The following is a 26,383-nucleotide window of genomic DNA, read 5'->3' on the forward strand; positions in this document are numbered from 1 at the left end:
GCGCCACTGCACTCCAGCCTGGGGGACAGAGCAAGACTCTGTCTCAAAATAAATAAATAAATAAATAAATTAAATAGCTGGATGGGGTGATGCACACCTGTAGGCCCAGTTACTCAGGAGGCAAAAGTGGGAGGATCACTTCAGTCTGGGAGGTCAAGGCTGCAGTGAGCTGGGATTGTACCTCTGCACTCCAGCCAGGGCAACAGAGCCAGACCCTGTCTAAAAAAAAAAAAAAAAAAAAGAGGTTGAATTCCTAACTCCCACTACCTCAGAATGTGACCTTATTTGGAAACAGGGTCTTTGCAGAGGTAATCAGGTTAAAAGGAGGTGATTAGCGTGGGCCTAACCCAATGACGGGCATCATAGAGATGGATATTTGGGCACAGACATGTGAGGAGAGGATGATGTCAAGACAAGACATAACACACAGGGAAAACGGCCACTTGGAGATGAGACCACAGCAATGTGGCCACAAGCCGTGGACACACGAAGTCCCCAGAAACCGGGAAAGGCAGGAAGTCTCCTCCCCTAGAGACGCTGGAGGGAGCCCTGCCCTGCAGACACCATGACCTCATTCTTCTACCTCCAGCATTGTGAGAGGATAGATTTCCCTTTTGCTTCTCTTTGACCTAGGGTCTTCCTCCATACCCAAGCTGAAGTGCAGAGGCACGGTCTCAGCTCACTGCAGCCTCAGCCTCCCAGGCGCAAGTGATCCTCCCACCTCAGCCTCCCAAGTAGCTGGGACTACAGGCGCACACCACACCCTGCTAATTTTTGTGTGTGTGACAGAGTTTTGCTCTTGTTGCCCAGGCTGGAGTGCAAAGGTGCGATCTCAGCTCACTGCAGCCTCTACCACCTGGGTTCAAGCAATTCTCCTGCCTCAGCCTCCTGAGTAGCTGGCATTACAGGCATGCACCACCACACTCGGTTAATTTTGTATTTTTAGTAGAGACAGGGTTTCTCCATGTTGGTCAGGCTGGTCTTGAACTCCTGACCTTGTGATCCACCCGCTTCTGCATCCCCAAAGTGCTGGGATTACAGGTGTGAGCAGCCACCACGCCCAGCCAACCCTGCTAATTTCTCTCATGTTTTGTAGAGACAGGGTCTTGCTATGTTGCCCTGGTTGGTTTCAAACTCCTGGGCTCAAGCGATCCTCCTGCCTTGGCCTCCCAAGGTGCTGGGATCACAGGCGTGAGCTACTGCACTGGCCTTCTGTCGTTTCAAGCCCCCTGTATGAGACCCTCCATTACAGGGGCCCCAAGGCACTCGTACAAGCCACTCACTCAAGGTCTACAGGGGCCCCAAGGCACTCCTACAAGCTACTCACCCAAGGTCACACGGCAGGCGTGTGGCAGAGCCAGGGTTTGAATCCAGGCAACCAAGGGCAGAGGAGCCAGGGGGGCACCTGCAGCCCTTGGTGGCCAGGACCTACTAAGCCCCCGGCCCTGCCCCGAAGAAAAACACACATAGCCCGAGGCCAGAGCACCAGAAATTTATTAAATTCCCCACTTTCCCCCAAAACACAATTACCCACACGCAGCAAGGGGGTGCGGAGGCCCCCCAGCCTGGCTCCTGCAGCCTGGGCCAGGAGGACCAGCACGGGGACATAGGAGCTATCAGGCAGGAGTCAGGCTGGGGGACGAGGGGACACGGGAAGGGGGGACAGACAAGGTAGTGCAAGGGCAGAGGCTTCTGGCTGGAAGTCCTGGACCCCCAGCATAAAGGAAGGGAGGAAAGGAGGGGGGCTCATATAAAGCAGGAGACCCTGAGCCCCGACACAGGTGGCGTGGGGGAGGACAAGCAGAATGACGAGGATAAAACCGGCTCTTAGGACCGTGGCTTCTGTCCCGGGTCTCAGGGCACACGCGCGCACACATATACAACACAAGATGCTTCTGGCATGAGGGGCAGGGTCCCAGAGACCCCACCCTCATTCAAGCTAAAAACTGGGAGGGGCTGAGCAGGGGCTGGGACCAAGATCCATGTTTTACCAGTGGGGCGAGTTTTTTTGGTTTTTCTCTCCAAAAGGGAAATTTAAAAATCTACAACAAATCACACCAAATTCATTAAAAGTGATAAAAACCCAGCCTCCCCCTCCTCACTTGAGCTTCAGACCGGGCCAGAAAAGCTCAACGATGAAGAAACAGGAACATGCCCAGGTCAGGTCTCCCCACCCAAACACAAGTCCCGGAGTGGGAAGCTTGGAGCTGGGATGGCATGGGCAGCCCCAGCCGCCAGCGTCTGTTGACTGCCAAGAGCTGCGTGAGGAGGGGGCAGAGTGAGAGAGACCACCCCAAGCGAAAAAGGTTTCCGAGGACAAATTCTAAAAATATGAAAGATATTTTAGCCGAAGGTATCGGAGGGCTTGATGGCTGGGCGAGGTGGCAGCGGGGTCTCCGCGGGGCCGCCATCAGCTGTGCTGCTCCAGGTAGGCGGACAGGAGCAGCCCCGGCGGCAGGAAATCCAGGTGCCGATTACTGACCTTCATCTGCCGCTTCCCCTCCAGGTCAGCACCTGCAGAAGGGACCAGCGGGGCAAGAACGGGAGGAATTTGGGAGCCGCGGCAGGTAGAGGTGCCTCGGACCTGCACCGCCCTCGCTTCTTCCCAGGGAGGTCACCGCCAGCTGGTGTGTGCTGGTCACTGCGGCCTGGCTGGCCCTAAGCCCACAGGTCCGGGAGCCTGGCTCACAAGAATACCTAAGGCTCCCTACAGGAGCACTCTCCTCGGGCCCATCTCACTCCCCGCTAGCACTCATTCCACTGTGCCGATGGGGACCCTGAAACGCACTGGGCCTGAGGCCGCATGGCCACTCACACGCCTGCCTGGCGGAGTGTCCGGCCTCCCCTCAGGCTCCCTGCCCTGCAGAGGTGGCTTTGAGGCACCCAGGTCCTGAGTGGTCCAGCTCCCACCGGCCTCCCCTTCCCCATCTCCCCCTCACTGCAGAAAATGAATGACCTGGCCAGGCGCAGTGGCTCATGCCTGTAATCCCAGCACTCTGGGAGGCCAAGGCAGGAGGATCATCTGAGGTCAGGAGGTCGAGACCAGCCTGACCAACATGGTGAAACCCTGTCTCTAGGGCTGGGCGCGGTGGCTCAAGCCTGTAATGCCAGCACTTTGGGAGGCTGAGGCGAGCGGATCACGAGGTCAGGTCGAGACCATCCTGGCTAACACAGTGAAACACCGTCTCTACTAAAAAAAAAAAAAAAAATATATATATATATACAAAAAATTAGCTGGTCGTGGCGGTGGGCACCTGTAGTCCCAGCTACTCGGGAGGCTGAGGCAGGAGAATGGCGTGAACCCGGGAGGTGGAGCTTGCAGTGAGCCGAGATCACGCCACTGCACTCCAGCATGGGTGACAGAGCGAGACTTGGTCTCAAAAAAAAAAAAAAAAGAAACCCGTCTCTACTAAAAATACAAAATTAGCCGGGCGTGCTGGCCGGCACCTGGGATCCCAGCTACTCGGGAGGCTGAGGCAGGAGAATCGCTTGAACCCGGAGGTGGAGGTTGCAGTGAGTAAAGACTACGCCACTGCACTCCAGCCTGGGCGGCAGAATGAGACTGTCTCAAAAAAACCAAACCTAACCAACCAAAACAAAAAAAAAGAGCCATGTCCCATGTGAGCTCCGCGCCTCAGCAGTCCCCTCTTCCTGGGACCCCCCGTCCTCTACTCCCCATCTTGCTGGGACCCCTCCTCTTCCGTGTCAGGACCACAGCTCCACACCCACCAAGCTCCAAGCCCCGCACCCCCAGCCAAGGCCGGATGTTCTGAGCAGAGGCAGGCATGGGGGCTGCGTCTCCCACAGAGGGAACAGAGGGAGGCATCGTCCGGTTGCCATGGAAACTGTCACCTCGGCAACTCCAGGCGGGCGGCAGAGACAGGTGTGAGAGGCTCAGGACCAGATGGGGTGCCTGGGGCCGGCGGCGCCTGCACAGACCTTCACTACGGGCAAACCTTCCAGACACCTTCCAGACACTGCGTCCCCCCATCTTATCTCTGGCTCTGGGAGGTCCCTCAAATCCAGGCTTCATCACCCCCACCCCGGGCCCCGAAGATGCAGATGGAGGAGTGTCTGTGTCCAGCAGCCTGGTTGTGTCTGCGGTCACCCTGCGTGGGGCCGCATATGCAGGGAGCTTCTGGTGAATTCAAGGCAGGGTCCCACTGCCACCCCTGAGTTCGTAGCGTCCCCACTCCAGCCCCCTTCCCCACCTCCCCACCAAGCCCCACTCTGAGGAACCAGGCCCCTGGGACCCTGGCCACTTTCCCAGGTTGAGCTGGCCAACTTGGGGTCTTGGGGGCCACCGGCACTTACTGGCCGAGATGAGGTCCATGTACTGGCAGACAGCGTGCAGCAGAAGCCTCTCGAAGCTGTGGGGAACGGGCAGTGAGCGCCGTGCAGGGGCCGCAGCGTGGGGTGTCCACCCACCTGGCCACAGCCCGGGAGGGTCCACCCACCTGGCCGCAGCCTGGGAGGGTCCGTTCGCCTGGCCGCCCCCCCTTACCTGTTGTCTAGCATTGCTGTGTACACGGCCTGGGGGGACACGGAGAAGAACCGAAGCAGCCGCTCCTCCCAGGTCTCCAGCGTTTCCTGGGGAGAGCGGCCCGGTGGTCAGGGAACTGCGGGACCTGCGGATGGGGGGCCAGGGAGGTCCAGGACGCCCAGGAGCCCACAGCGCTGGGCTCAAACATGACCTCTGACCCACCACGTGAGGCTGCTTAAGTGTCTCTGAGGCCACCATGCCACCTCCTGCCTGTGCCTTCCGCGGAGGAAACTCCTACACACCCTGCAGTGCCCGCCTTCGTTGCCCCCGCCCTCCTGCTCAGGGCCCTGGTGCCGCTGTCTGTATCCTGCCCTGTTTCCCCTGACACGACCTGCACCGGGTGAGAACCTGTGCCTGGGAAACGGGCCTTCAAAAAAGACCAGGCGGGTAGAAAGGGGAGGCCCAGAAATCCCGCACTCACCATGGGGATGCGGCTGCGCTTGAGGACGGCTCGCAGACGCCGGCTGATGCGCTGGAAGCACTCGCGGGGTGTATAGGCGGGGTCCTCTGCAGGAGGAGGGGAACAAGGGGCAGTCTTGGGGCGCTCGTCCTGGCCCTGCCCACCTGCCAGACCACGCCCACCCAGGGAAGACCACGCCCATCTGTGCCTTGGCCTCTCCTGCCCACCAAACCACACCTTCAACGATACTGTGGCCCCACCCAGCCAGCAGACCCTACCCGCACGAGGCCCTGACCCCAACCCATCCAGCTGACCCTACCCTCACCTGTATGTTCACCCCAGCTAGACATGAGGCCCCACCCACTCCAGGCCCACACAAGCCAGCTAGCCCCACCCCCATCCAACTCCAGGCCCCACCCCCATCCATCTCCAGGCCCCACCCCTACCCACTGCCATCCAGATCCTGCCCCCACATCCTGGCCACATCCACTCCATGTCCCGCCCCATCCATACCCTACCCACCCCATCCTGGCCCCACACACCCCATTGCCCTGTCCCCATCCATACCCTGGCCTCACCCACACACTAGGTCCAACCCACTCCAGGTCCCGCCCACACCCCATCCATATCCTGCCCCCACTCCCAGTCCCGGCCCCACCCACCCCAGGCCTCGCCCCCATCCCCCATCCATACCTGGGCCCAACATACTAGGTCCAACCCACTCCAGGTCCCGCCCACACCCCATCCATATCCTGCCCCCACTCCCATTCCCGGCCCCACCCACCCCAGGCCTCGCCCCCATCCATACCTGGGCCCAACACACATACTAGGTCCAACCCACTCAGGTCCCGCCCACACCACACAATATCCTGCCCCCCCCCATCGCGGCCCCACCCACCCCAGGCCTCGCCCCCATCCCCCATCCATACCTGGGCCCAACATACAAGGTCCAACCCACTCCAGGTCCCGCCCACACCCCATCCATATCCTGCCCCCCCCTCCGTCCCGGCCCCACCCACCCCAGGCCCCGCCCCCATCCATGCCCTGCTCCCACCCACACCCGCCCCTTCCAGGCCCGCACCTCTCCTCCGGTCCTCCCCACGGCCAGGGCCCCTCCTCCGCGCCTTGCTCCTGCCCTCATCCTCCAGGTAGCGAAGAACCCGCTCCTGCTCCTCCCCGGAGCGGTTCATGAAATCGTTCCAGACCTGGAAGAGAGGCAGGGAGGCAGGCTTGCCATGAGACGCTGGGGCTGGGCTGACATCCCCGGGCAAATGGGCACGGTAAGGCCGCCAAGCACGTGGACGCGCTCCTGCGGTCACCTCTGTCCACTGAGGGGCCGCTGCTTGTGTCGGGCCCTGAGCTGAGCGCAGGGAAGCGGGGAACCGGGATGGGCCCAGCTGTCTCGGGGTGGGGGGGATTGAGGTGAAACACTCCTGCAATCGTTGGAGGGTTCCCAAACGTGTTGGGCAGGTGAATCCAGGAGCTCGAAGGTTCCAGGGGTAGGGTGGGGATTCTGGCCTGGTCTGTGGACCCCGAAGGAGACTGAGGGGCCTTCATTAGGAGATCAGAAGTGGGCGGGTGCTTCTGGCGGGGGATGGGCACAGGCGATGGCCTGGCCGTAGGAGAACTGCCGGGGTCCCCGTGTGGAGGGAGCGAGGGGGTCGGGGGCCACACCTCCACGTAGGTGGCGTTGTTGCAGGCCTCGGCAAAGATGCCTGGTGATGCAGGGGGTGCCAAGTCCCCATCCTCCAGGCCAGGCGGGCCCCCGTCTGTCTCCAGCAGGGTCAGGAGGTACTGGGCTAGGTGGAAACAGATGCTCTCTGGGCCGGGGTGGCATTTGGGGACCCCCAGGCACCATGGGGACCCAAGAACTAGCCTTCCTCCTTTTTTATCATCTCAGCCTCCACACCTCCATGCTCCAACTGTCTTCCCCAGAAGGTACAGAGACCGCCTAGACCCCAGGTTCTGGATTGTCGAACTCCTATATATCCTTTAAAGCCCCAGCTCCAATGCCCGCAGCGCCCTCCCACCCAGCCCTGATCCAAGAGTCCAGGGGGCGCCTGTGTCTGGCTCTATTTATATGGTCCCCCAGCCTACAGCTGACACCTCTTTGGGTCCCCAGCCCCACCCAGGCACAGCTCATGGGAGGGGTAACATAACACCAATATGCACGACATTCTGCAAGGCCCAGGAGCCCCCAGGAGGCGCCTCCCGACCCCTGCTCACTGTTCTCCAGGCGCTGGAGGCTCTTCCGCCCCTTGGCCTTGGGCACGAGGTCTGAGTTCCGCACTGCCTGGTTGATGAAGTGCTGTTTCCGCCTGGAAGCCGAGAGTCTCTTCACCTGGGAGCTGGCTAGGGCAGGCAGGCAGCTGGGAAGGGGCCTGTGGGCCGGGGCAGGGGTGGTCCTCAGGGCCAAGGCTGGCCAGGATCTCCGAGAAGGGCCCTACCACAGCCATGGCCCGCTTGGTTTCTCCCAGCAATGGAGAGCTCACCCCTACGGTGTGTGAAGTCCTGGGCCCTTAAAATCCTATTTTGTTTCATCCTCACATCACCCAGGAAGCAGATACAATTGTGAAGACGGGCTGGGTGTGGTGGCTCATGCCTGTGATCCCAGCATTGTGGGAGGCTGAGGCCGGCGGATCACTTGAGCTCAGGGGTTCAAGACCAGCCTGAGCAACATAGCAAGACTATGAAAAAAAAAAAAGACTATTATTTTTTTCTGTCTCTACAAAAAAAAAAATAATTAAAAAATTAACCGGTGTGCTGGTACATGCCTGTAGTCCCAGCTACTCAGGGGCCTGAGGCAGGAGGATCACTTAAGTCCAGGAGGTCGAGGTTGGCATGATGGCACCACTGCACTCCAGCCTGGGCAACAGAGCAAGACTGTGTCCAGAAAAATAAAAAAAATTAGGTCAGGCACATTGATTCATGCCTGTAATCCCAGCACGTTGGGAGGTCAAGGTGGGTGGATCACTTGAGGTCAGGGGTTGAAGACCAGCCTGGCCAACATGGTGAAACCCTGTCTCTACCAAAAAAAAATACAAAACTTAATCAGGCGTGGTGGCGTGCGCCTGTAATCTCAGCTTACTCAGGAGGCTGAAGTGAGAGAATCGCTTGAACCCGGGAGGCGGATGCTCCAGTGAGCTGAGATTGTGCCACCGCACTCCAGCCTGGGCCACGGAGTGAGACCTTGTCTCAAAAAAAAAACAAAAAACTGTGATGATAGATTAGTAAACCGAGGCTCAGAGAAGTGAAGACACTTGCCCAAAGTCACACAGCAGGTGAATGACCAAGAAAAGCTGCCGCCCACCCCCAACCCCAGTGTTCAAGGTGTTAGCTGTAAGCCAGCAAGGCCCACAGCCTTTGGGACGTGAACGGCTTCCTTCAGAAACGGAGAGTCAAGAAACTTGATTTTCTCCACATCCCCCACTCCCAGCAGCAGAGGAGCCAGGAAACAGCCCCAGAAGCTCAAGGTGATGCCTCAGCACCCCCCCCCCAAGCCCCCCCTTAATGTCCCCTGTCCCCAGGGCCAGGAGGAGAGTGCGGCTGCAGCGGCCCCCCCCGCAGAGCTAATCCGCCTGGCCGGAGCAAATGGCATTAATTGTGGAGATGGATTAGCTGTCACAGCTGGGCCTCCCACCGAGAATCCAAGGGCCGAGCCACTCAGTGTGGGGGGAATAGGCAGCCGCCCGGGAAGCCGGTGGTTGGACGGTGGTTGGACGGGGTGGGGGTAAGCGCGCACCGCAGCCACCCGGCACCCAGGACGCGGGTGGGGCGGGGGAGGGGGTGATAGGCGCGCACCGCAGCCACCCGGCACCTGGGAAGCGGGCCGGTGAGGGGGAGCCTCTTGGATGGGGACTTTTCTGGCAAGGAAAAACCACACAAACTGGGCGTGGGGGCTCATGTAATCCCAGCACTTTGGGAGCCCAAGGTGGGTGGATCCCTTGAGCCTGGGGAGTTTGAGGCTGCGGTGAGCTGTGACTGCAATACCGCGCACTCCAGCCTGGACAACAGAGCAAGACCGTGTCTGAAAACAAACAGGACGGGCGCGGTGGCTCACGCCTGTCATCCCAGCACTTTGGGAGGCCGAGGCGGGCGGATCACGAGGTCAGGAGATCGAGACCATCCTGGCTAACACGGTGAAACCCCGTCTCTACTAAAAATACAAAAAATTAGCCGGGCGTGGTGGCGGGCGCCTGTAATCCCAGCTACTCGGGAGGCTGAGGCAGGAGAATGGTGTGAACCCGGGAGGCGGAGCTTGCAGTGAGCTGAGATCGTGCCACTGCGCTCCAGCCTGGACGACAGAGCCAGACTCTGTCTCAAAAGCCAAACAAACAAAAAACCGTAACGCTAGCTCCACTGGGCTCACAAACCCCCACACCACAGGGCTGACCATGGCCTCCAGGGTCTGGGGGTACCAGGATCGGCTCCACCTTTATCTCCTAACTCCACCCCGCCTGAAACACATTCTGCTCCAACCCCACAGTGGCACCTCCTGGCCGCTGCTGCTTCCAAGACACGATTTCCAGTCCCGCCTCGGACCTTTGCACAGGCGGCCCGGGTTTGCTGGCTGGCTGTAACCCCCACCGCCGGCACTCACAGCCAAGCCTCGTACACAGGAGACACTCAGAAAAATAACCACCAAATCAATCCTCAATAAAAATTCTGTGATTCCAAGAGAGCCCACAGTCCAAAATCCCTAATAGCATCCAGAGTTCCCAACACAAAAATTAAAAGCAACCCACCCCACCCCTGCAACCCCCAAAAGACTGGAAAACGCTAGGAAACTCTAGGCCAGTTGAGACAAGATTCAGTCGAGGGAAACTGGGCGCGGTGGCTCATGCCTGTAATCCCAGAGCTTTGGGAAGGTGAGGAGGAAGGACAGCTTGAGGCCAGGAGTTCGAGACCAGCCTGGGCAAAATCATGGTCCCTGCTGCTCAGGAGGCTGAGGTGGGAGGATCACTTGAGCCCAGAAGGTGGAGGCTGCAGTGAGATGAGATCGTACCACTGCACTCCAGCCTGGGTGACAGACCAAGACTCTGTCTTAAAAAAGAAAAAAAACCATGCAGTCAAGGGGGTCAGAAATGAGGGCAATGCTCACCAGGGTCCACACACATGTAAAGAGTCCTCAAGCCTTAAGTCTGTGCACTTTACAGACCAGCTGTTACATCTCAATCAAAAGTAAACAAGCTGATTGGCCGGGCGTGGTGGCTCATGCCTGTGTTCCCAGCACTTTGGGAGGCCAAGGTAGGTGGATCACTTGAGGTCAGGAGTTCAAGACCACCCTGGCCAACATGGTGAAACCCCGTCTCTACTAAAAATACAAAAAATAAGCCGGGCGTGGTGGCATGCACCTGTAATTCCAGTTACACAGGAGGCTGAGGCAGGAGAATTGCTTGAACCTGGGAAGCAGAGATTGCAGTGAGCCAAGATTGTGCCACTGCACTCCAGCCTGGTGAACAGAGCAAGACTTGGTCTCAAAAAAAAAAAAAGTACGCTGGGCGCAGTGGCTCATGCCTGTAATCCCAACACTTTGGGAAGCTGAGGATCTCCTGAGGTCGGGAGTTCGAGACCATCCTGACCAACATGGAGAAACCCCCATGTTTAGTCTCTACTAAAAATACAAAAATTAGCCGGGCATGGTGACGCATGCCTGTAATCCCAGCTATTCGAGAGGCTGAGGCAGGAGAATTGCTTGAACCCAGGAGACAGAGGTTGCGGTGAGCCAAGATCATGCCGTTGCACTCCAGCCTGGGCAACAAGAGTGAAACTCTGTCTCAAAAAAAAAAAACAATTAGCCAGGCATGGTGGCATGCACCTGTAATCCTAGCTACTGGGGAGGCTGAGGCAGGAGAATCACTTGAACCTGGGAGGCGGAGGTTGCAGTGAGCCGAGATCGCGCCACTGCACTCCAGCCTGGGCAACAGAGCAAGACTCTGTCTCAAAAAAAAAAAAAAAAAAAAAAAAAGTAAGCAAGGTGAGGAGACCCAGGGCTGCCTGAAGCGGGAAGGGGACGGGCAGATAAACAGCACAGTCTCCACAGACTGCGGCAAAAATCTATGAAAAGTCATCAGAACAAAAACCTCACATATGCACAAGCACCCACCAATAGGGACCTGCAGGCAGAGGCACGGGTCAAGCTTCCACCCTGGACCAGGTGCTCAGAACTCAATGGCCCAGGCAAGCCTGGCAACTCCGAAACTGCCTCCTCGCCAGGCTGCGGTGTTAGCAGGGCAGGTCCTGGAATCTCAGCCCAGGGTGTGAACCCCAGCTACGAAGCTGCACCCTGAAACCCCCTTTTTTTTTTTTGAGACAGAGTCTCGCTCTGTCACCCAGGCTGGAGCGCAGTGGTGCAATCTCAGCTCACTGCAAGCTCCGCCTCCCAGGTTCAAGTGATTCTCCTGCCTCAGCCTCCCGAGTAGCTGAGTATACAGGCGCCCGCCACCATGCCCAGCTAATTTTTTATTTATTTTTAGTAGAGACAGGATTTTTTTTTTTTTTTTTTTTTTTTAGACAGAGTCTCGCTCTGTCGCCCAGGCTGGAGTTCACTGGCTCGATCTCGGCTCACTGCAAGCTCCGCCTCCCGGGTTCACGCCATTCTCCTGCCTAAGCCTCCCGAGTAGCTGGGACTACAGGTGCCCGCCACCACGCCTGGCTAATTTTTTGTATTTTTAGTAGAGATGGGGTTTTACCGTGTCAGTCAGGATGGTCTGGATCTCCTGACCTCATGATCCGCTCACCTTGGCCTCCCAAAGTGCTGGGATTACGGGCATGAGCCACCGTGCCCGGCTCACCCTGCAACCTTTAACCTCAGCCCCCTCTCAAAAAGTGGGAACAAGTTGGTTTGGGAGGGGTACTCAGAGCCAAAAGGGCCTGGGATGAATTCCCCTCATCTCAGCTGCCACTTGCTTGTTTTCCTCCTATGATGGGGAACTCACCCCTCAGCCATGCCACACTGCTTTTGATCGTAAGTGTCCCTGGACTGAGTATTTTCCCCACATTGGGCTCATTTCCTGTCACCTGTGCTGTCCCCGGGGAGGCAAGTTCTATTACTTTGATGCCCATTATACAGATTTGGGGTTTTTTTGTTTTGTTTTGTTTTGTTTTGTTTTGAGATGGAGTCTCACTCTGTTGCCCAGGCTGCAGTGCAGTTGTGCCATCTCTGCTCACTGCAACCTCCACCTCCCTGGCTCAACCGAGTCTCCTGCCTCAGCCTCCCGAGTAGCTGGGATTATAGGCGCCCACCACCACGCCTGGTTAATTTTTGTATTTTTAGTAGAAACGGGGTTTCACCATGTTGGCAGGCTGGTCTCGAACTCCTGACCTTAAGTGATCCGCCTGCCTCAGCCTCCCAAAGTGCTGGGATTACAGGCATGAGTTACCACGCCTGGCCCCCATTATACAGATTTGTAAACCAAGGCACAAAGTCACCGCCCAAGCTCCCATTGCTGCAAAGAGGGCAGCTGGAGAAGGAGGTGGTGGACCATGCCCTCAGCACAGAGCACAGCAGCCAACAGGTACTCAGTGGGAATACAGGGTCATGTTAAGCCAGCATCTCTGAAGCTGGATCAGCCTGAAGCTGCCTCCCTGAGGCCGGAGCACTCCGTCCCATGCCCCAGATTCACCCACAGCCCCCCCCTGAGGCCCCGGGGCTACTTCTCCACCCCAGCAGCTGGACAGGGCCGATAACAGAAGTGACATCCGAGGGGAGCCCTCGGGGAAGTCAGAGGGGGTGGGGCTCGGTGACACAGCTCAAGCCCTCCCAGCAAGGGGCCTGGTATCACCCCATTTTACAGATGCAGGATCTGAGGCTTGGAGAGGTGGGGCTGTCCCCCGTCACCACCCAGACAATGCAAGGAGCTGGATGTGAACCTGGGTCTGACCCAGAACCCCAGAGCTACCCTGCTTCCCTCACCACCCCTCATACCAAAGCCCCACAGGCCTCTCCTCCAGGCCCACAAGGACCTGCCTGGTCCTTCCCCTGCTCCAGCACAGCCCATGGCTCCCCAGCATCCCAGGGCCAGGCCTGGCTCCCCCTTGGCCTAGCACTGCAACACGAGGGCCTTCGCCTGTTTTGTTTGGTATCTGAGGGCTCGCCACCCTCCCCTGGGTCTCTAGTGCTGAGCTGAGCACTGGAAATCGAGTCCCACCATGAGATGGAGCTGGCTGACTTCAACCAGTTTCCAGCAGGAAATTAAGAAACATCTTCAAGCTTGTCATCCCAGCACTTTGGGAGGCCGAGGCGGGCGGATCATGAGGTCAAGAGATGGAGACCATCCTGGCCAACATGGTAAAACCCTGTCTCTATAAAAATACAAAAATTAGCCAGGAGTGGTGGCGCACACCTGTAGTCCCAGCTACTTGGGAGGCTGAGGCAGGAGAATCGCTTGGACCTGGGAAGTGGAGGTTGCAGTGAGCTGAGATCGCACCACTGCACTCCAGCCTGAGTGACACAGCAAGACTCTGTCTCCAAAAAAAACAAAAACAAAAACAAAAAAACATCTGGCCTCTGGGGTAGACAGTGGGGCCTGGGAGTCACCGACACTCCTCTCCAGAAATGGAAGGAACAGGAAGACCACATCAAAATCCCCATGCCTGGCCGGGCGCAGTGGTTCACACTTCTAATCCCAGCACTTTGGGAGGCTGAGGCAGGTGGATCACTTGAGGCCTAGAGTTCGAGACCAGCCTGGCCAACATGGTGAAAATCCCGTCTCTACTAAAAATACAAAAAAATTATCCAGGCATAGTGGTGGGCGCCTGTGGTCCCAGCTACTCAGGAGGCTGAGGCAGAAGAATCACTTGAACCCAGGAGGTGAAGTCTGCAGTGAGCCGAGATCACAACACTGCACTCCAGGCTGGGTGACAGAATGAGACTGTCTCAAAAAAAAAAAAAAAAAAAAAAAAAAATCCCACGTCCAGCCACAGGCCCCTCCTCACAGTGCTCCAAACTCAGGGAGCCCCGGTCTCTGCCTGATGCACCTGCTCATTCCAGCCTCAGCTCTGTGTTCACCACCCCCAGAAACGGCCCCGCCCCCCCACCTAGCCCAGTCAGCCTTACCAGGAAGCTCTGGAAACCAACTGGCCCCAGCCGGCCCGTTTACTTCTTTGCTCCTTAATCACTAGCTCACTAGGCCCACAGAACAAGACAGGGTCCGCTCCCCGCCCACCGCCGCCCCCCCGGTCCTGGCCTGTGACTGGCCCACAGCGGCGCTCACTGCCTGTTTGTTGAATGAAGAACTAAACTTCTGTTGACACACTTCCCAAGGGCTGGTTCATCTGTTTCCCACACCACTCAACAAGACCACTTTACAGACGAGGAAACTGAGGACCCAGCGGGGGTATCTGAGGCTTCCTGGACCCTGAAGGCTCGAGGATGTGTGTCCACAGAGGAGGGGGGCAGCCCAAGCTGGGGAGCTGCTGGAGTTTGGGGGAACAGGCCTCCTGGCCACTCCCAATTCTACTCCTTGCAGATTTTGAGAGGGGAACTGTGAACCCTCAGTCCCTCGGGCAAAAACACACCTTTCCCAGCACTGGTCCCTCCCCCAGGAACCCACTAGAGACAGCAAGAGAGGAACCGACTTGTGCATCAGGAAGCCAGGGCTCAGGGCGGAGGTGACTCAGCCTGGGGTGGGGCAGACTGCGGCGGCCCCCAGCAGTCCCCAACCCCCCACCAGGACACAGCTGGCAGGTAAACACCCAGAGACTGACGGCTGAGAGCGGAAACATGAGTGTATTTACATAGTTACATAGGAGTCACTACACCTGGGCTTCAAGACCAGGGTGCCAGGCGTGGTGGTTCATGCCTGCAATCCCAGCACTTTGGGAGGCCGAGGCAGGTGGATCACCTGAGGTCAGGAGTTTGAGACCAGCCTGACCAACACAGTGAAACCCCGTCTCTACTAAAATTACAAAAATTAGCCAGGCGTGGTGGCACATGCCTGTAATCCCAGCTACTCAGGAGGCTGAGGCAGGAGAATCGCTTGAACCTGGGAGGCAAAGGTTACCATGAGCTGAGATCGCGCCACTGCACTCCAGCCTGGGTGACAGAGCAAGAACCCGTCCCCCCAACCCCCACCAAAAACAAAAAAAACAGAAGACCCAGGAAGAAGAGCCCATTTTGAGGGTAAATGCCCACACCAAGTGGTTCAAGGCCCCCTTAGAGGAGACGTTACGTGGGTGCAGTGGCTCACGCCTGTAATCCCAGCACTTTGTGAGCCCAAGGCGGGTGGATTCCTTGAGTCCAGGAGTTCGAGACCAGCCTAGGCAACATAGTAAGACCCTCGTCTCTACAACAAATTAAAAAATTAGCCAGGCCGGGCGCAGTGGCTCATGCCTGTAATCCCAGCACTTTGGGAGGCCAAGGCCGGTGGATCACCTGAGGTTGGGAGTTCGAGACCAGACTGACCAACATGGAGAAACTCCATCTCTACTAAAAATACAAAATTAGCTGGGTGCGGTGGAACATGCCTGTAATCCCAGCGACTCAGGAGGCTGAGGGAGGAGAATCGCTTGAACCTGGGAGGCAGAGGTTGCAGTGAGCCGAGATCGCACTACTGTACTCCAGCCTGGGCAACAAGAGCAAAACCATCTCAAAAAAAAGAAAAAAGCCAGGCATGGTGGTGCACACCTGTGGTCCTAGCTACTCGGGAGGCTGGGGCAGGAGGATCGCCTGAGCCCGCAGGTGGAGGATGCAGTGAGCTGTGATCAAACCTGGGTGATAGAGTGAGACCCTGTATTAATAATAATACTACTAGGCCAGGCGCGGTGGCTCACGCCTGTAATCCCAACACTTTGGGAGGCCGAGGAGGCAGGATGGCTTGAGCCCAGAAGTTTGAGACCAGCTTGGACAAGTTAGCAAGACCCCGTCTCTAATATGAAAAACAAAAACAAAAACAAAAAAAAAGCATCCTCTGCTCCAGCCTGGCCAATAGACCGAGTGTCTGTCTCCAATCAATTAACCAATCAACCAATCAAAAATGCATCCTTTCTCCTTCAGATACAAATCACCTCTGTAGAGATGGGTATGGCCTCTGGGTGGAGATAATAGTGATGATATAATAAACATAATAACGATGATAGTAATAAATCATTGTTTAAAAATAATACTAGCCGGTGTGGTGGCTCACGCCTGTAATCCCAGCACTTTGGGAGGCCAAAGCGGGCGGATCACAAGGTCAAGAGATCGAGACCATCCTGGCTAACATGGCAAAACCCCCGTCTCTACTAAAAATACAAAAAAATTAGCCGGGCGTGGTGGCGGGCACCTGTAGTCCCAGCTACTCGGGAGGCTGAGGCAGGAGAATGGCGTGAACCCAGGAGGCGGAGCTTGCAGTGAGCCGAGATCGCCCCACTGCACTCCAGCCTGGACGACAGAGTGAGACTCTGTCTCAAAAAAATAAACAAATAAATAAATAAATACAAATAATACTAAAGACCGGGTGCAGTGGCTGACACCTGTAATCCCAGCACTTTGGGAGGCCGAGGCAAGCAGATCGTGAGGTCAGGAAATCAAGACCATCCTGGCCAACATGATGAAACCCCATCTCTACTAAAAATACAACAATTAGCTGAATGTGGTGGCGGGCGCCTGTAATCCCAGGTACCGGGGAGGCTGCCGCACGAGAATCGCTTGAACCCAGGAGGTGGAGGTTGCAGTGAACTAAGATTGCGCCACTGCACTCCAGCCTGGGCGATAGAGCGAGACTCTGTCTCAAAATATTAATACTACTAAAATAACCAATAAAACATTAACGATAATTAGTAATGAGACAACGGACACTCCCGTTTGCTGGGCGCGCCGCAGTGCTAGCTCGGTAACCCCCACCACTCGGAGAAGAGGCCACACTTACTATCCCATTTTACAGGAGGGGAAACTGAGGCATGGAAGCATGAAATAACCTGCCCAGGTGGCGCCGTCCGCACACGGAGGAGGCAGGAACGGAACACGCGCTTCTCCTCGCCCCCCACCAACACGGACCCCAGGGGCGCACCCTGGGTCCCCGGGTCCCTGTGCGGGCCGGGGTGACACACGGCTGACCCCCGCACAGACCGCCCCGCTTCCGGGTCCCCCGGGAAGGACGCGCGGGCCCCTGCTTGCCAGGTTTTAACCCACAAGGGTTGTAGGGATTTACCCAAAGGAGAGCAAGGAGCCGGGTCTGCCCGGAAAGGCAGGGGGGCGCGGACAAGCCCAGAGGGCGAGTGGGGCCGGGCGTGCGGCAGGGACCAGGCTGGAGCGCATGGCCACGTGGGTGAACCCCGACCCGCGGACAGGGGCCCAGGACCCTCTGGCGGGAGGCTCCATGGCTGGCACCTCGGGGCCCGGGGAGTGGGGAGGGCAGACCCGGGAGTGGGGGCGCGGACCCGGGGAGGTGGGGGGGGTGGACCAGGGAGTTGGGGGGCGGACCGGGGATTGGGGGGGCGGACCCGGGTAGTTGGAGGGGCGGACCGGGGAGTGGGGGGAGCGGACCGGGGAGTAGGGGGACGGACCCGGGAGTCGGGGCGAAGACCAGAGAGTAGGGGCACGGACCAGGGAGTTGGCGGGTGGAACCGAGGAGTTGGGGGGCGGACCCGAGGAGTTGGGGGGCGGACCCAGGAATGGGGGCGCGGACCAGGGGAGTGGGGGGGTGGGCCAGGGAGTGGGAGGACGGACCCAGGAGTGAGGGCGTGGATCAGGGCAGTGGGGGGGGGCGGACCCGTGGGTGGGGACGCGGAGCCGGGAGTGGGGGGAGTCGGACCCGGGAAGTGGGGGCACGGACCGAGGAGTTGGGGGGCGGACCCGGAGAGTGAGGGGGTGGACCCGGGAATGGAGGCGCGGACCAGTGCAGTGGGGGAGCGGACCCGGGAGTTAGGGGGGCGGACCGGGGAGTGGGGCGCGGACTGGGGATTAGGGTGCGGACCGGGGAGTAGGGGGGGGAACAGGTAAGTGGGGACGTGGACCCGGGTCCCCTCCCCCAGCGAGCCCCCGCAGCGGCAGGAGGGTGTCCCCGCTGAGTAACAATGAAGACCCCCCACCCAGCCTGGGGGTCCACAGCGGGCAAGAAGGGAAGGCAGGACAGGCTGAAGCCCCGGAAGAGGAGCAAGGGGAGCGAGGGGAACGAAGGGAACGAGGGGAGGGAAGGGAAAGGAGGGGAGGGGAGGGAAGGGAAAGGAGGGGAGGGGAGGGGGGGAGAGGATCTCAGGGGAGGGAGCCCAGCCCCCCGGCGCCCGCCGCGCCCCGCCCGCCCGCGCTCACAGCAGCCGCCGCCCGCCCGGGGTGCCCTCCGCCGCCTCCGGGCTGCACTCGGGGTTCTCCAGCGCGACCATGGCTCGCACGCTGTCGCCGCCGCCGCCGCCCGGCAGGGCCTTCACCGGGCCGGGCAGGAAGTGACGGGCGCCCGGAGGCGGGCAGGGGCGGGGCCTGGGGCTGCGCGGCGGGGCCGGGGCACCCACCTCCCGGCTGCCGGGAACGAACGCGGAAACCCAGGCGCGCGGGGAGGGGATCCAGCCCCTGGGGGGACGAACGGGGAAACCGAGGCGCGCGGGGCGGGGATCCAGCCAACAGGGAACGAACGGGGAAACCGAGGCAGGCGGGGCCGGGATCCAGCACCTGGGGGGACGAAAGGGGAGACTGAGGCGGGAGGCGGGGCCGGCCACGATCCCTACACCCAGAAATCTAGCTCCGGGAAGGAGGGACACCTAGGCGAGGGGTCGAAAACTCAACCACAACCCGGCGTCCCGATCCGGGCTGCGGACTGAGCCAGGAATCCAGCCCAGGGAGGCGAGGAGACACGGACAGGGAAACTAAGGCCTGGGCATCGACGAGGGAGGGAACGTTCTTTTTGGAGGCAGAGGATGGCGGAAATTAAAACTGCCCGAGCCTTCCTTCCACCTGCCCCTCCCAGCCCTGGAGCCTCGGCTAGGCAACCCCTTCCCCTGCTTAGCCTCAGTTTACTCTTCTCTAAAATTAGGCCTGGTGGCCAACGTGGTGGCTCACGCCTGTAATCCCAGCACTTTGGGAAGCCAAGGCCAGTGGATCACTTGAGTCCAGGTGTCTGAGACTAGCTTGGGCAACATGATGAAAACCCATCTCTACAATAAAAAGAAAGGGCCGGGCGCGGTGGCTCACACCTGTAATCCCAGCACTTTGGGAGGCCGAGGTGGGCGGATCACAAGGACAGGAGATCGAGACCATCCTGGCTAACACGGTGAAACCCCCTCTCTACTAAAAATACAAAAATTAGCCAGGCGTGGTGGTATGCACCCGTAGTCACAGCTACATGGGAGGCTGAGGCACAAGAATCGCTTGAACATGGGAGGCAAAGGTTGCAGGGAGCCGTCCACTTCACTCCAGCCTGGGCCACAGAGTAAGACTCTACTCTGTCTCAAAAAAAAAAAAAAAAAAAAAAAAAAAAAGCCAGGCACAGTGGCTCACACCTGTAATCCCAGCACTTTGAGAGGCCAAGGCGGGTGGATCATGAGATCAGGAGATTGTGACCATCCTGGCTAACACGGTGAAACCCCATCTCTACCAAAAATACAAAAAATTAGCCGGGCATGGTGGCAGGCGCCTGTAGTTCCAGCTACTCAGGAGGCTGAGGCAGGAGAATGGCGTGAACCCAGGAGGCGGAGCTTGCAGTGAGCCGAGATTATGCCATTGCACTCCAGCCTGGGCAACAGAGCGAGACGCTGTCTCAAAAAAAAAAAAAAAAAGAAAAAAAAAAAAAAGAAAAGAAAAAGAAAAGAAAAGAAAAAGAAAGAAAGAGTAAGGAGGAAAAAGAAAAGGATGAGAAACTATAGATAGACACAAAAAAGCGTGCACTGTGAGATTCCTATAGATAAATGTGCAAAGAGGTGAAAAACGACAATGGAGAGATGGATCAGGAGTGACTGGCAGGGGAGCTGGGCATCGGGAATGAGTGGTTTCCCCATCCATCAGGCACAGGGTAAGGGTAGATGCTCAAAGAATGGACCTGAACATTTATTCGTGAGAGAGGGAGGCAACTCCAGAGAACTTCCTGGGCCTTCCTCCCATTCTGGGTTCCAGGGCTTCCCTTCAGGGGCCTGTCCTGTCTGTACCTTCTTCTTCTTCTTCTTCTTTTTTTTTTTTTTGGAGAGAGTCTCGCTCTGTCACCCAGCCTGCAGTGATGCAATCTCAGGTCATTGCAACCTCCACCTCCTGGGCTCAAGTGATTCTCCTGCCTCAGCCTCCCAAGTAGCTGGGATTACAGGCACCCTCCACCATGCCCGGGTAATTTTTGTATTTTTAGTAGAGACCAGGTTTCACCACGTTGGCCAGGCTGGTCTGGAACTCCTGACCTCAAGTGATCCACCTGCCTCGGTCTCCCAATGTGCTGGGATTACAGGCATGAGCCACTGTGCCCGGCCTATTCATTTATTTTCCTCCCTTTTTTGTCTTTTTTTATGCAAATGGCAGCACCTTTTTCTTCGCTGTGTATTACTCCATGATGACCAAACATCTTGGAACTCTGTTGCAGGATGGACTTTGGGGGAACCTCCTTGATGTCATCCTGGGGTACACTTCCAGCTGTGGGATTATGGGGTCAAGGTTGTGCTGACCGGGCTGGGTGGCTCATGCTTGTCATCCCAGCACTTTGGAAGGCTGAGGCAGGAGGACTGCTTGAGCTCAGGAGTTCAAGACAAGCCTGGGAAACCTAGTGAGATCTCGTCTCTACAAAAAAATTTAAGGGGTGAGGAGAGAGGGATAGCTTTAGGAGATATACCTAATGCTAAATGACGAGTTAATGGGTGCAGCACACCAGCATGGCACATGTATACATATGTAACTAACCTGCACATTGTGCACATGTACCCTAAAACTTAAAGTATAATAATAATAAAATAAAATAATAGATAAATAAAAATTTAAAAAAACTTTATTTGCAAAAAAATAAAAAATTAAAAATTAAAAAAAAATTAGCTGGGCTGGGAGCAGTAGCTCACGCCTGTAATCCCAGCACGTTGGGAGGCCTAGGAGGGTGGATCACCTGAGGTCAGGAGTTCGAGACCAGCCTGGCCAACGTGGTGAAACCTGGTCTCTACTAAAAATACAAAAATTACCCGGGCATGGTGGCAGTCGCCTGTAATCCCAGCTACTCGGGAGGCTGAGGCAGGAGAATTGCTTGAACCCGGGAGGCGGAGGTTGCTTTGAGCCGAGATCGTGCCACTGCACTCCAGCCTAGGCAACAGAGCAACACCCTGTCTCAATAATGATAATAAAAGGCCGGGCGCGGTGGCTCACGCCTGTAATCCCACCACTTTGGGAGGCCGAGGAGGGTGGATCACAAGGTCAGGAGATCAAGACCATCCTGGCTAACACGGTGAAACCCTGACTCTACTAAAAGTACAAAAAATTAGCCGGGCGAGGTGGCAGGCGCCTGTAGTCCCAGCTACTCAGGAGGCTGAGGCAGGAGAACGGCGTGAAGCCGGGAGGCGGAGCTTGCAGTGAGCCGAGATGGAGCCACTGCACTCCAGCCTGGGCGACCTGAGCGAAACTCTGTCTCAAAAAAATAAATAAATACATAAATCAGTAATAATAATAATAATAATAAGGCTGTGGCCTTTGCAAGGTGCCCTCCACCTGGTTCCTGCTGCTAGTGTCCCTGCGGGTATCAGACACCCCTTGTCAGTCATGTGGGACACATTCAGTCCCAAACCGCCAGATCGGGGACTTCCCTCACCTGCCCTGAACTTTCCATGGCTCTCCAGGGTCCTGGTGACAAACCCAAGCTATCCTCACTCAGGGTCTCCGCTGAGGGCTGGCCTCCCCGCCAGGCTGGGCCCACCCCCTGGAGCCCCAGCCCCTAGGAGGGTCAAAGCCCTTCCCATATTCACAGGCCTTAGAGTTCGCGCCTTGGCTGGGCTCCTAGTCCGGGCTGAGCGTCTACTCGCTGGTTAAGGTCGGTCCTTCCAGGTCCACAGCAGCCTCCACGCGGCCCACCCCCTGCCTGCTCCGCCCCCCTCAGCCCCCTCCCGCGCTCTCACTCCGACCTTGCACCGGGAGGAGGGAATAGGGGGGTTGCCGCTGGGTGAATAGAGGGCGCGTGGGCAGGGGAGGGAGTGGCGAGCGGCTGCCGGAGAGGCGGTAAGGCAAGGACAGGGGAGGGGGGCACGGGCTATAAACGCTCGGCTGCAGCGGCGCCGGCAGAGGAGCCGCCGAGCCCAGCACAGCTGCCCTCTGGACCCTGCGGACTCCGGCCGAGCCCCTTCCTGAGTTCCACAGGCGCAGCCCCCGGGCGGTCGGGCGGAGGGGTCCCCGGGGCGGTGCCAGGGCGCAATCCTGGAGGGCGGCCGGGAGGAGGAGGTGCGCGCGGCCATGCACACCGTGGCTACGTCCGGGCCCAACGCGTCCTGGGGAGCACCGGCCAACGCCTCCGGCTGCCCGGGCTGTGGCGCCAACGCCTCGGACGGCCCAGTCCCTTCGCCGCGGGCCGTGGACGCCTGGCTCGTGCCGCTCTTCTTCGCGGCGCTGATGCTGCTGGGCCTGGTGGGGAACTCGCTGGTCATCTACGTCATCTGCCGCCACAAGCCGATGCGGACCGTGACCAACTTCTACATCGGTGAGTGCGGGCGCTGCGCCGCACCTGCTGCCGTCCCGGGGGCTCCGAGGGCCGAGCGGCCTGGGGCGCCCTCTCGCGACGCATCGGGGCCCTCTCGGACCCGGCTCGGTCCCCTGCAGGGGTCCCCCCCACCTCGAATCTTTTCCCTGTGGTCCCTGCACCTGAGGCTAGAGGTCGCAAACTCCAGCGCGGGCGGGCCCGGGCGGGCCGGAGGGTGGGGAGTGTGGCACATGGAAACCTCGACCTGGCCACTCGCGGGGCTCGCCCCGGTGCAGCGCGGGCCAAAGGCTCGGTGTCAGCTGAACAAAGGGCTGGGGGAGGGGCTGGCTTGGCCCGCGGGCCTTCGTTTGCGACCCCTGCCCCGGTGGCTCTCTGAGCCTGTTTATGCATTTGTGTCCTGGGGTCCCCTATCACACACAGCTGTGAGCCCAGTCGGTGGCTGCTGGGCCGGCACCATTGTCTCCAGTTTGCAGTTGTGGAAACTGAGGCTCAGAGGGTCAGGGGCCTGCTTAGGCTCCCCCAGCCCGGACAGGGCCCAGCAGAACCGATTTCTGCCGGAATGGCCAGGAAATCCGAGCCGGAGGCGTAATGTTTGAGATGTAAGGGGGAATTACTAGAAGGCGCCCCAACTTCTCCGCCCGAGGAGGCCAGGGGCGCTGGGGGGGGCCTCCCTGAGCCATCCTGCTGGTCACTCGGACCAAGGTGGGGGCCAGGGGTCAGGGCCAGGAGCGCTGGGCGGTTCCCGCGGCCAGTGGCGCCCACGCCCAGCGCCCGCGCATCCCCACCGCAGCCAACCTGGCGGCCACGGACGTGACCTTCCTCCTGTGCTGCGTCCCCTTCACGGCCCTGCTGTACCCGCTGCCCGGCTGGGTGCTGGGCGACTTCATGTGCAAGTTCGTCAACTACATCCAGCAGGTGCGCTCCGGAGCAGGAGGGGAGAGGGCGCACTTGGGGACGGGCGGGGGTGCGCTCCGCAGTGGGAGGGGAGGGGATCGTACGTGGGGACGGGGAGGGGGGGTGCGCTGCGGAGCAGGAGGGAAGGGAGCGCACGTGGGGACGGAGGGAGATGCGCTCAGAAGCTGGAGGGGAGGGGGCGCATGGTGGGGCGGGGCAGGGGTGCACTCTGGAGCAGGAGGGGAGGAGGCGCACGTGGGGACGAGGCGCACGTGGGGACGAGGAGAGGGGATGCGCTCCGGAGCGGGGGGCGGGCGCATGTGGGGAGGGGGAGCCCACGTGGGAAGGGGGGACGGACCTTGGGCGGGGCGCGAGGCAACGCATAGGAGAACCAGGGGCTGGGGTGCCCAGCTTGCGGGAAGGGGCTGGGCGGTGGTGCAGCCTAGAACTGGAGTGGGGGGCGGGAATGGGGGAGGGATGCAGACGGGGACCTGGGTCACTGGTGAGGAAGGGCTACTGAGGCCCTGAGGCTTCTTGCCCCGCCTGTCCCTCCATCCCACGCAGCCCCCCTGTCTCAGACTCGGGGTATCAGCCGCCCCCCAAGGGCTCCCTCACTTCCCCAATCCTCCTGCCCTCCTCTCCCAGTCTCCCCACCTTCTGTCCCCTCAACCCGCACTGGACACTCCTCCCAGGACACTTCCCGTGTATGTGCCTGAGTGTTCGCACACGTAGGGGGATCAGCAGGGCGGGCGGACAGGGCAGGCTCCCAACCGCGCAGGTGGCCACACGCCCGGCTGGCGGCTCCCGCAGGTCTCGGTGCAGGCCACGTGTGCCACGCTGACCGCCATGAGTGTGGACCGCTGGTACGTGACGGTGTTCCCGTTGCGCGCCCTGCACCGCCGCACGCCCCGCCTGGCGCTGGCTGTCAGCCTCAGCATCTGGGTAGGTGAGTACAGCTCAGGGGCCTCACGGGAGAAGGCGGACACGTCCTAGTGCCCTGGGCGCCCGGAGCCACCTGCCGCCTCGGTCCAGCAACTGTAAAATGGGCGCAATAGCTCTGCCTGCCTAGGGCCAGCGAGGCTGCAGACGGGGCGCCCGGGCCTTTGCAGGGTGGCTGGGTGAACGCCTCCCGGGGAGGCACGTGGGGGACCGCTGGTTCCCCGAGCGGGGTCTTCATCCCGGCTTGTGGCACAGGCTCTGCGGCGGTGTCTGCGCCGGTGCTCGCCCTGCACCGCCTGTCACCCGGGCCGCGCGCCTACTGCAGTGAGGCCTTCCCCAGCCGCGCCCTGGAGCGCGCCTTCGCACTGTACAACCTGCTGGCGCTGTACCTGCTGCCGCTGCTCGCCACCTGCGCCAGCTATGCGGCCATGCTGCGCCACCTGGACCGGGTCGCCGTGCGCCCCGCGCCCGCCGATAGCGCCCTGCAGGTGCGCGGCGTGGGTGGGAGGACAGCAAGGCTGGGCGGGCGGGGAGGCACAGTGGTGGGAGGCGCCGGTGGGGGCATCTGCGCGGGCAGGGACAGCCCAAGGGGTCCAGGAGGGGCGGTGCGAGGGGATGAGCCGAGCCGGGCCCCAGCCTTTCGTCTAACCACCTTCACGGCACCCCCCACCCAGGGGCAGGTGCTGGCAGAGCGCGCGGGCGCCGTGCGGGCCAAGGTCTCGCGGCTGGTGGCGGCCGTGGTCCTGCTCTTCGCCGCCTGCTGGGGCCCCATCCAGCTGTTCCTGGTGCTGCAGGCGCTGGGCCCCGCGGGCTCCTGGCACCCACGCAGCTACGCCGCCTACGCGCTTAAGACCTGGGCTCACTGCATGTCCTACAGCAACTCCGCGCTGAACCCGCTGCTCTACGCCTTCCTGGGCTCGCACTTCAGACAGGCCTTCCGCCGCGTCTGCCCCTGCGCGCCGCGCCCCGCCCGCCGCCCCCGCCGGCCCGGACCCTCGGACCCCGCAGCCCCACACGCGGAGCTGCACCGCCTGGGGTCCCACCCGGCCCCCGCCAGGGAGCAGAAGCCAGGGAGCAGTGGGCTGGCCGCGCGCGGGCTGTGCGTCCTGGGGGAGGACACCGCCCCTCTCTGAGCAGACCCGGTGGAATCCGAGCGGCTCCCTCGGGAGCAGGGACTGCTGGAACAGCGGCCATTCTTCTGTTATTAGTATTTTTCTTACTGTCCAAGATCAACTGTGCAAATATTTTGGTCTCTTGTGACGTTCGGTGCAGTTTCGTTGTGAAGTTTGCTATTGATATTGAAATTATGATTTCTGTGTTTCCTGAAATTAAACATGTGTCAACACAGGACTTTCTGGATCATTCCAGAAAGTGTCAGACGTTTTCTCATTGTCTTGTAGTTGACTGTCACTGTGTACGATTCATTCCACTTTTTTTTTTTTTTTTTTTGAGACAGGGTCTCATTCTGTCACCCAGACTGGAGTGCAGTGACGCGATCTCCGCTCACTGCAACCTCTGCCTCCCGGGTTCAAGTGATTCTCCTGCCTCAGCCTCCCGAGTAGCTGAGATTACAGGCGCCCGCCACCACACCCGGCTAATTTTTGTATTTTAATAGAGACGGGGTTTCTCCATGTTGGCCAGGCTGGTCTCGATTTTCCTGACCTTAAGTGATCCCCATGCCTCTGTCTCCCAAAGTGCTGGGATTACAGGCGTGAGCCACCGCGCCCGGGGCCTCATCCCACTTTTAGAGAGACTAAAATGTGAAAACAGACAGTGCAAATGCCCATCAATCAATGAGCAGATAAAGAAAATGTGGCGCGCGCGCGCGCACACACACACACACACACAGAAGACTACTACTCAGCCATAAAGAGGAATGAAATGGCATTCACACAACCTGGATGGAGTTGGAGACCACTACTCTAAGAAACTGGAATGGGAAACCAAATATCCTATGTTCTCAGCCTCCTGCCTCAGCCTTCCGAGTAGCTGGGACTACAGGCGCCCGCCATCACGCCCGGCTACTTTTTTGTACATTTAGTAGAGACGGGG

General features: G+C 59.2%; 2 protein-coding genes across 5 annotated transcripts; one reads left to right on the plus strand and one right to left on the minus strand.

The window, feature by feature from the left end:
- Positions 1-1,476: 1,476 nt before the first annotated feature.
- On the minus strand, positions 1,477-18,316 carry R3HDM4 (R3H domain containing 4). 4 transcript variants are annotated; one of them, XR_010153508.1, is made up of 8 exons: positions 18,175-18,304; positions 7,170-7,324; positions 6,618-6,742; positions 6,025-6,148; positions 4,965-5,050; positions 4,505-4,628; positions 4,315-4,370; positions 1,477-2,514 (listed from the first exon to the last, which is right to left on the minus strand). XR_010153508.1 is itself a non-coding variant. In XM_024351888.3 (8 exons), exons 1-8 carry the CDS (start codon positions 18,243-18,245, stop codon positions 2,411-2,413), a joined length of 807 nt encoding a protein of 268 aa, XP_024207656.1. In that variant the 5' UTR covers positions 18,246-18,316; the 3' UTR covers positions 1,477-2,410. The 4 variants fall into 4 exon arrangements, 2 of the variants coding, with proteins under 2 accessions (XP_024207656.1, XP_024207654.1); XR_002940803.3 differs by lacking the exon at positions 18,175-18,304 and adding an exon at positions 17,075-18,131; XM_024351888.3 differs by having other exon boundaries at positions 4,505-4,590; positions 18,175-18,316.
- Positions 18,317-21,790: 3,474 nt separating this feature from the next.
- On the plus strand, positions 21,791-25,720 carry KISS1R (KISS1 receptor). The gene is made up of 5 exons (XM_016934502.4): positions 21,791-22,498; positions 23,289-23,413; positions 24,203-24,338; positions 24,587-24,819; positions 25,006-25,720. Exons 1-5 carry the CDS (start codon positions 22,255-22,257, stop codon positions 25,462-25,464), a joined length of 1,197 nt encoding a protein of 398 aa, XP_016789991.1. The 5' UTR covers positions 21,791-22,254; the 3' UTR covers positions 25,465-25,720.
- Positions 25,721-26,383: the final 663 nt, after the last annotated feature.

The sequence above is a fragment of the Pan troglodytes genome, chromosome 20 (genome assembly GCF_028858775.2).
Source record: "Pan troglodytes isolate AG18354 chromosome 20, NHGRI_mPanTro3-v2.0_pri, whole genome shotgun sequence".
Taxonomy (NCBI): Eukaryota; Metazoa; Chordata; class Mammalia; order Primates; family Hominidae; genus Pan; species Pan troglodytes.

What these genes read in the sequence shown, in the direction of transcription:
- R3HDM4 (XM_024351886.3), bottom strand. Translation starts at nt 17,244, where the DNA reads ATGGAGCCTCCCGCCAGAGGGTCCTGGGCCCCTGTCCGCGGGTCGGGG. An exon ending in TGGGGAGGACCGGAGGAGAG is followed by an intron (nt 5,051 to 6,024) that starts GTGCGGGCCTGG and finishes CTCCTCCTGCAG; the next exon opens with AGGACCCCGCCTATACACCC. An exon ending in CATGGACCTCATCTCGGCCA is followed by an intron (nt 2,515 to 4,314) that starts GTAAGTGCCGGT and finishes TCCCTTCTGCAG; the next exon opens with GTGCTGACCTGGAGGGGAAG.
- KISS1R (XM_016934502.4), top strand. Translation starts at nt 22,255, where the DNA reads ATGCACACCGTGGCTACGTCCGGGCCCAACGCGTCCTGGGGAGCACCG. An exon ending in TCGTCAACTACATCCAGCAG is followed by an intron (nt 23,414 to 24,202) that starts GTGCGCTCCGGA and finishes CGGCTCCCGCAG; the next exon opens with GTCTCGGTGCAGGCCACGTG. An exon ending in CCGCCGATAGCGCCCTGCAG is followed by an intron (nt 24,820 to 25,005) that starts GTGCGCGGCGTG and finishes CCCCCCACCCAG; the next exon opens with GGGCAGGTGCTGGCAGAGCG.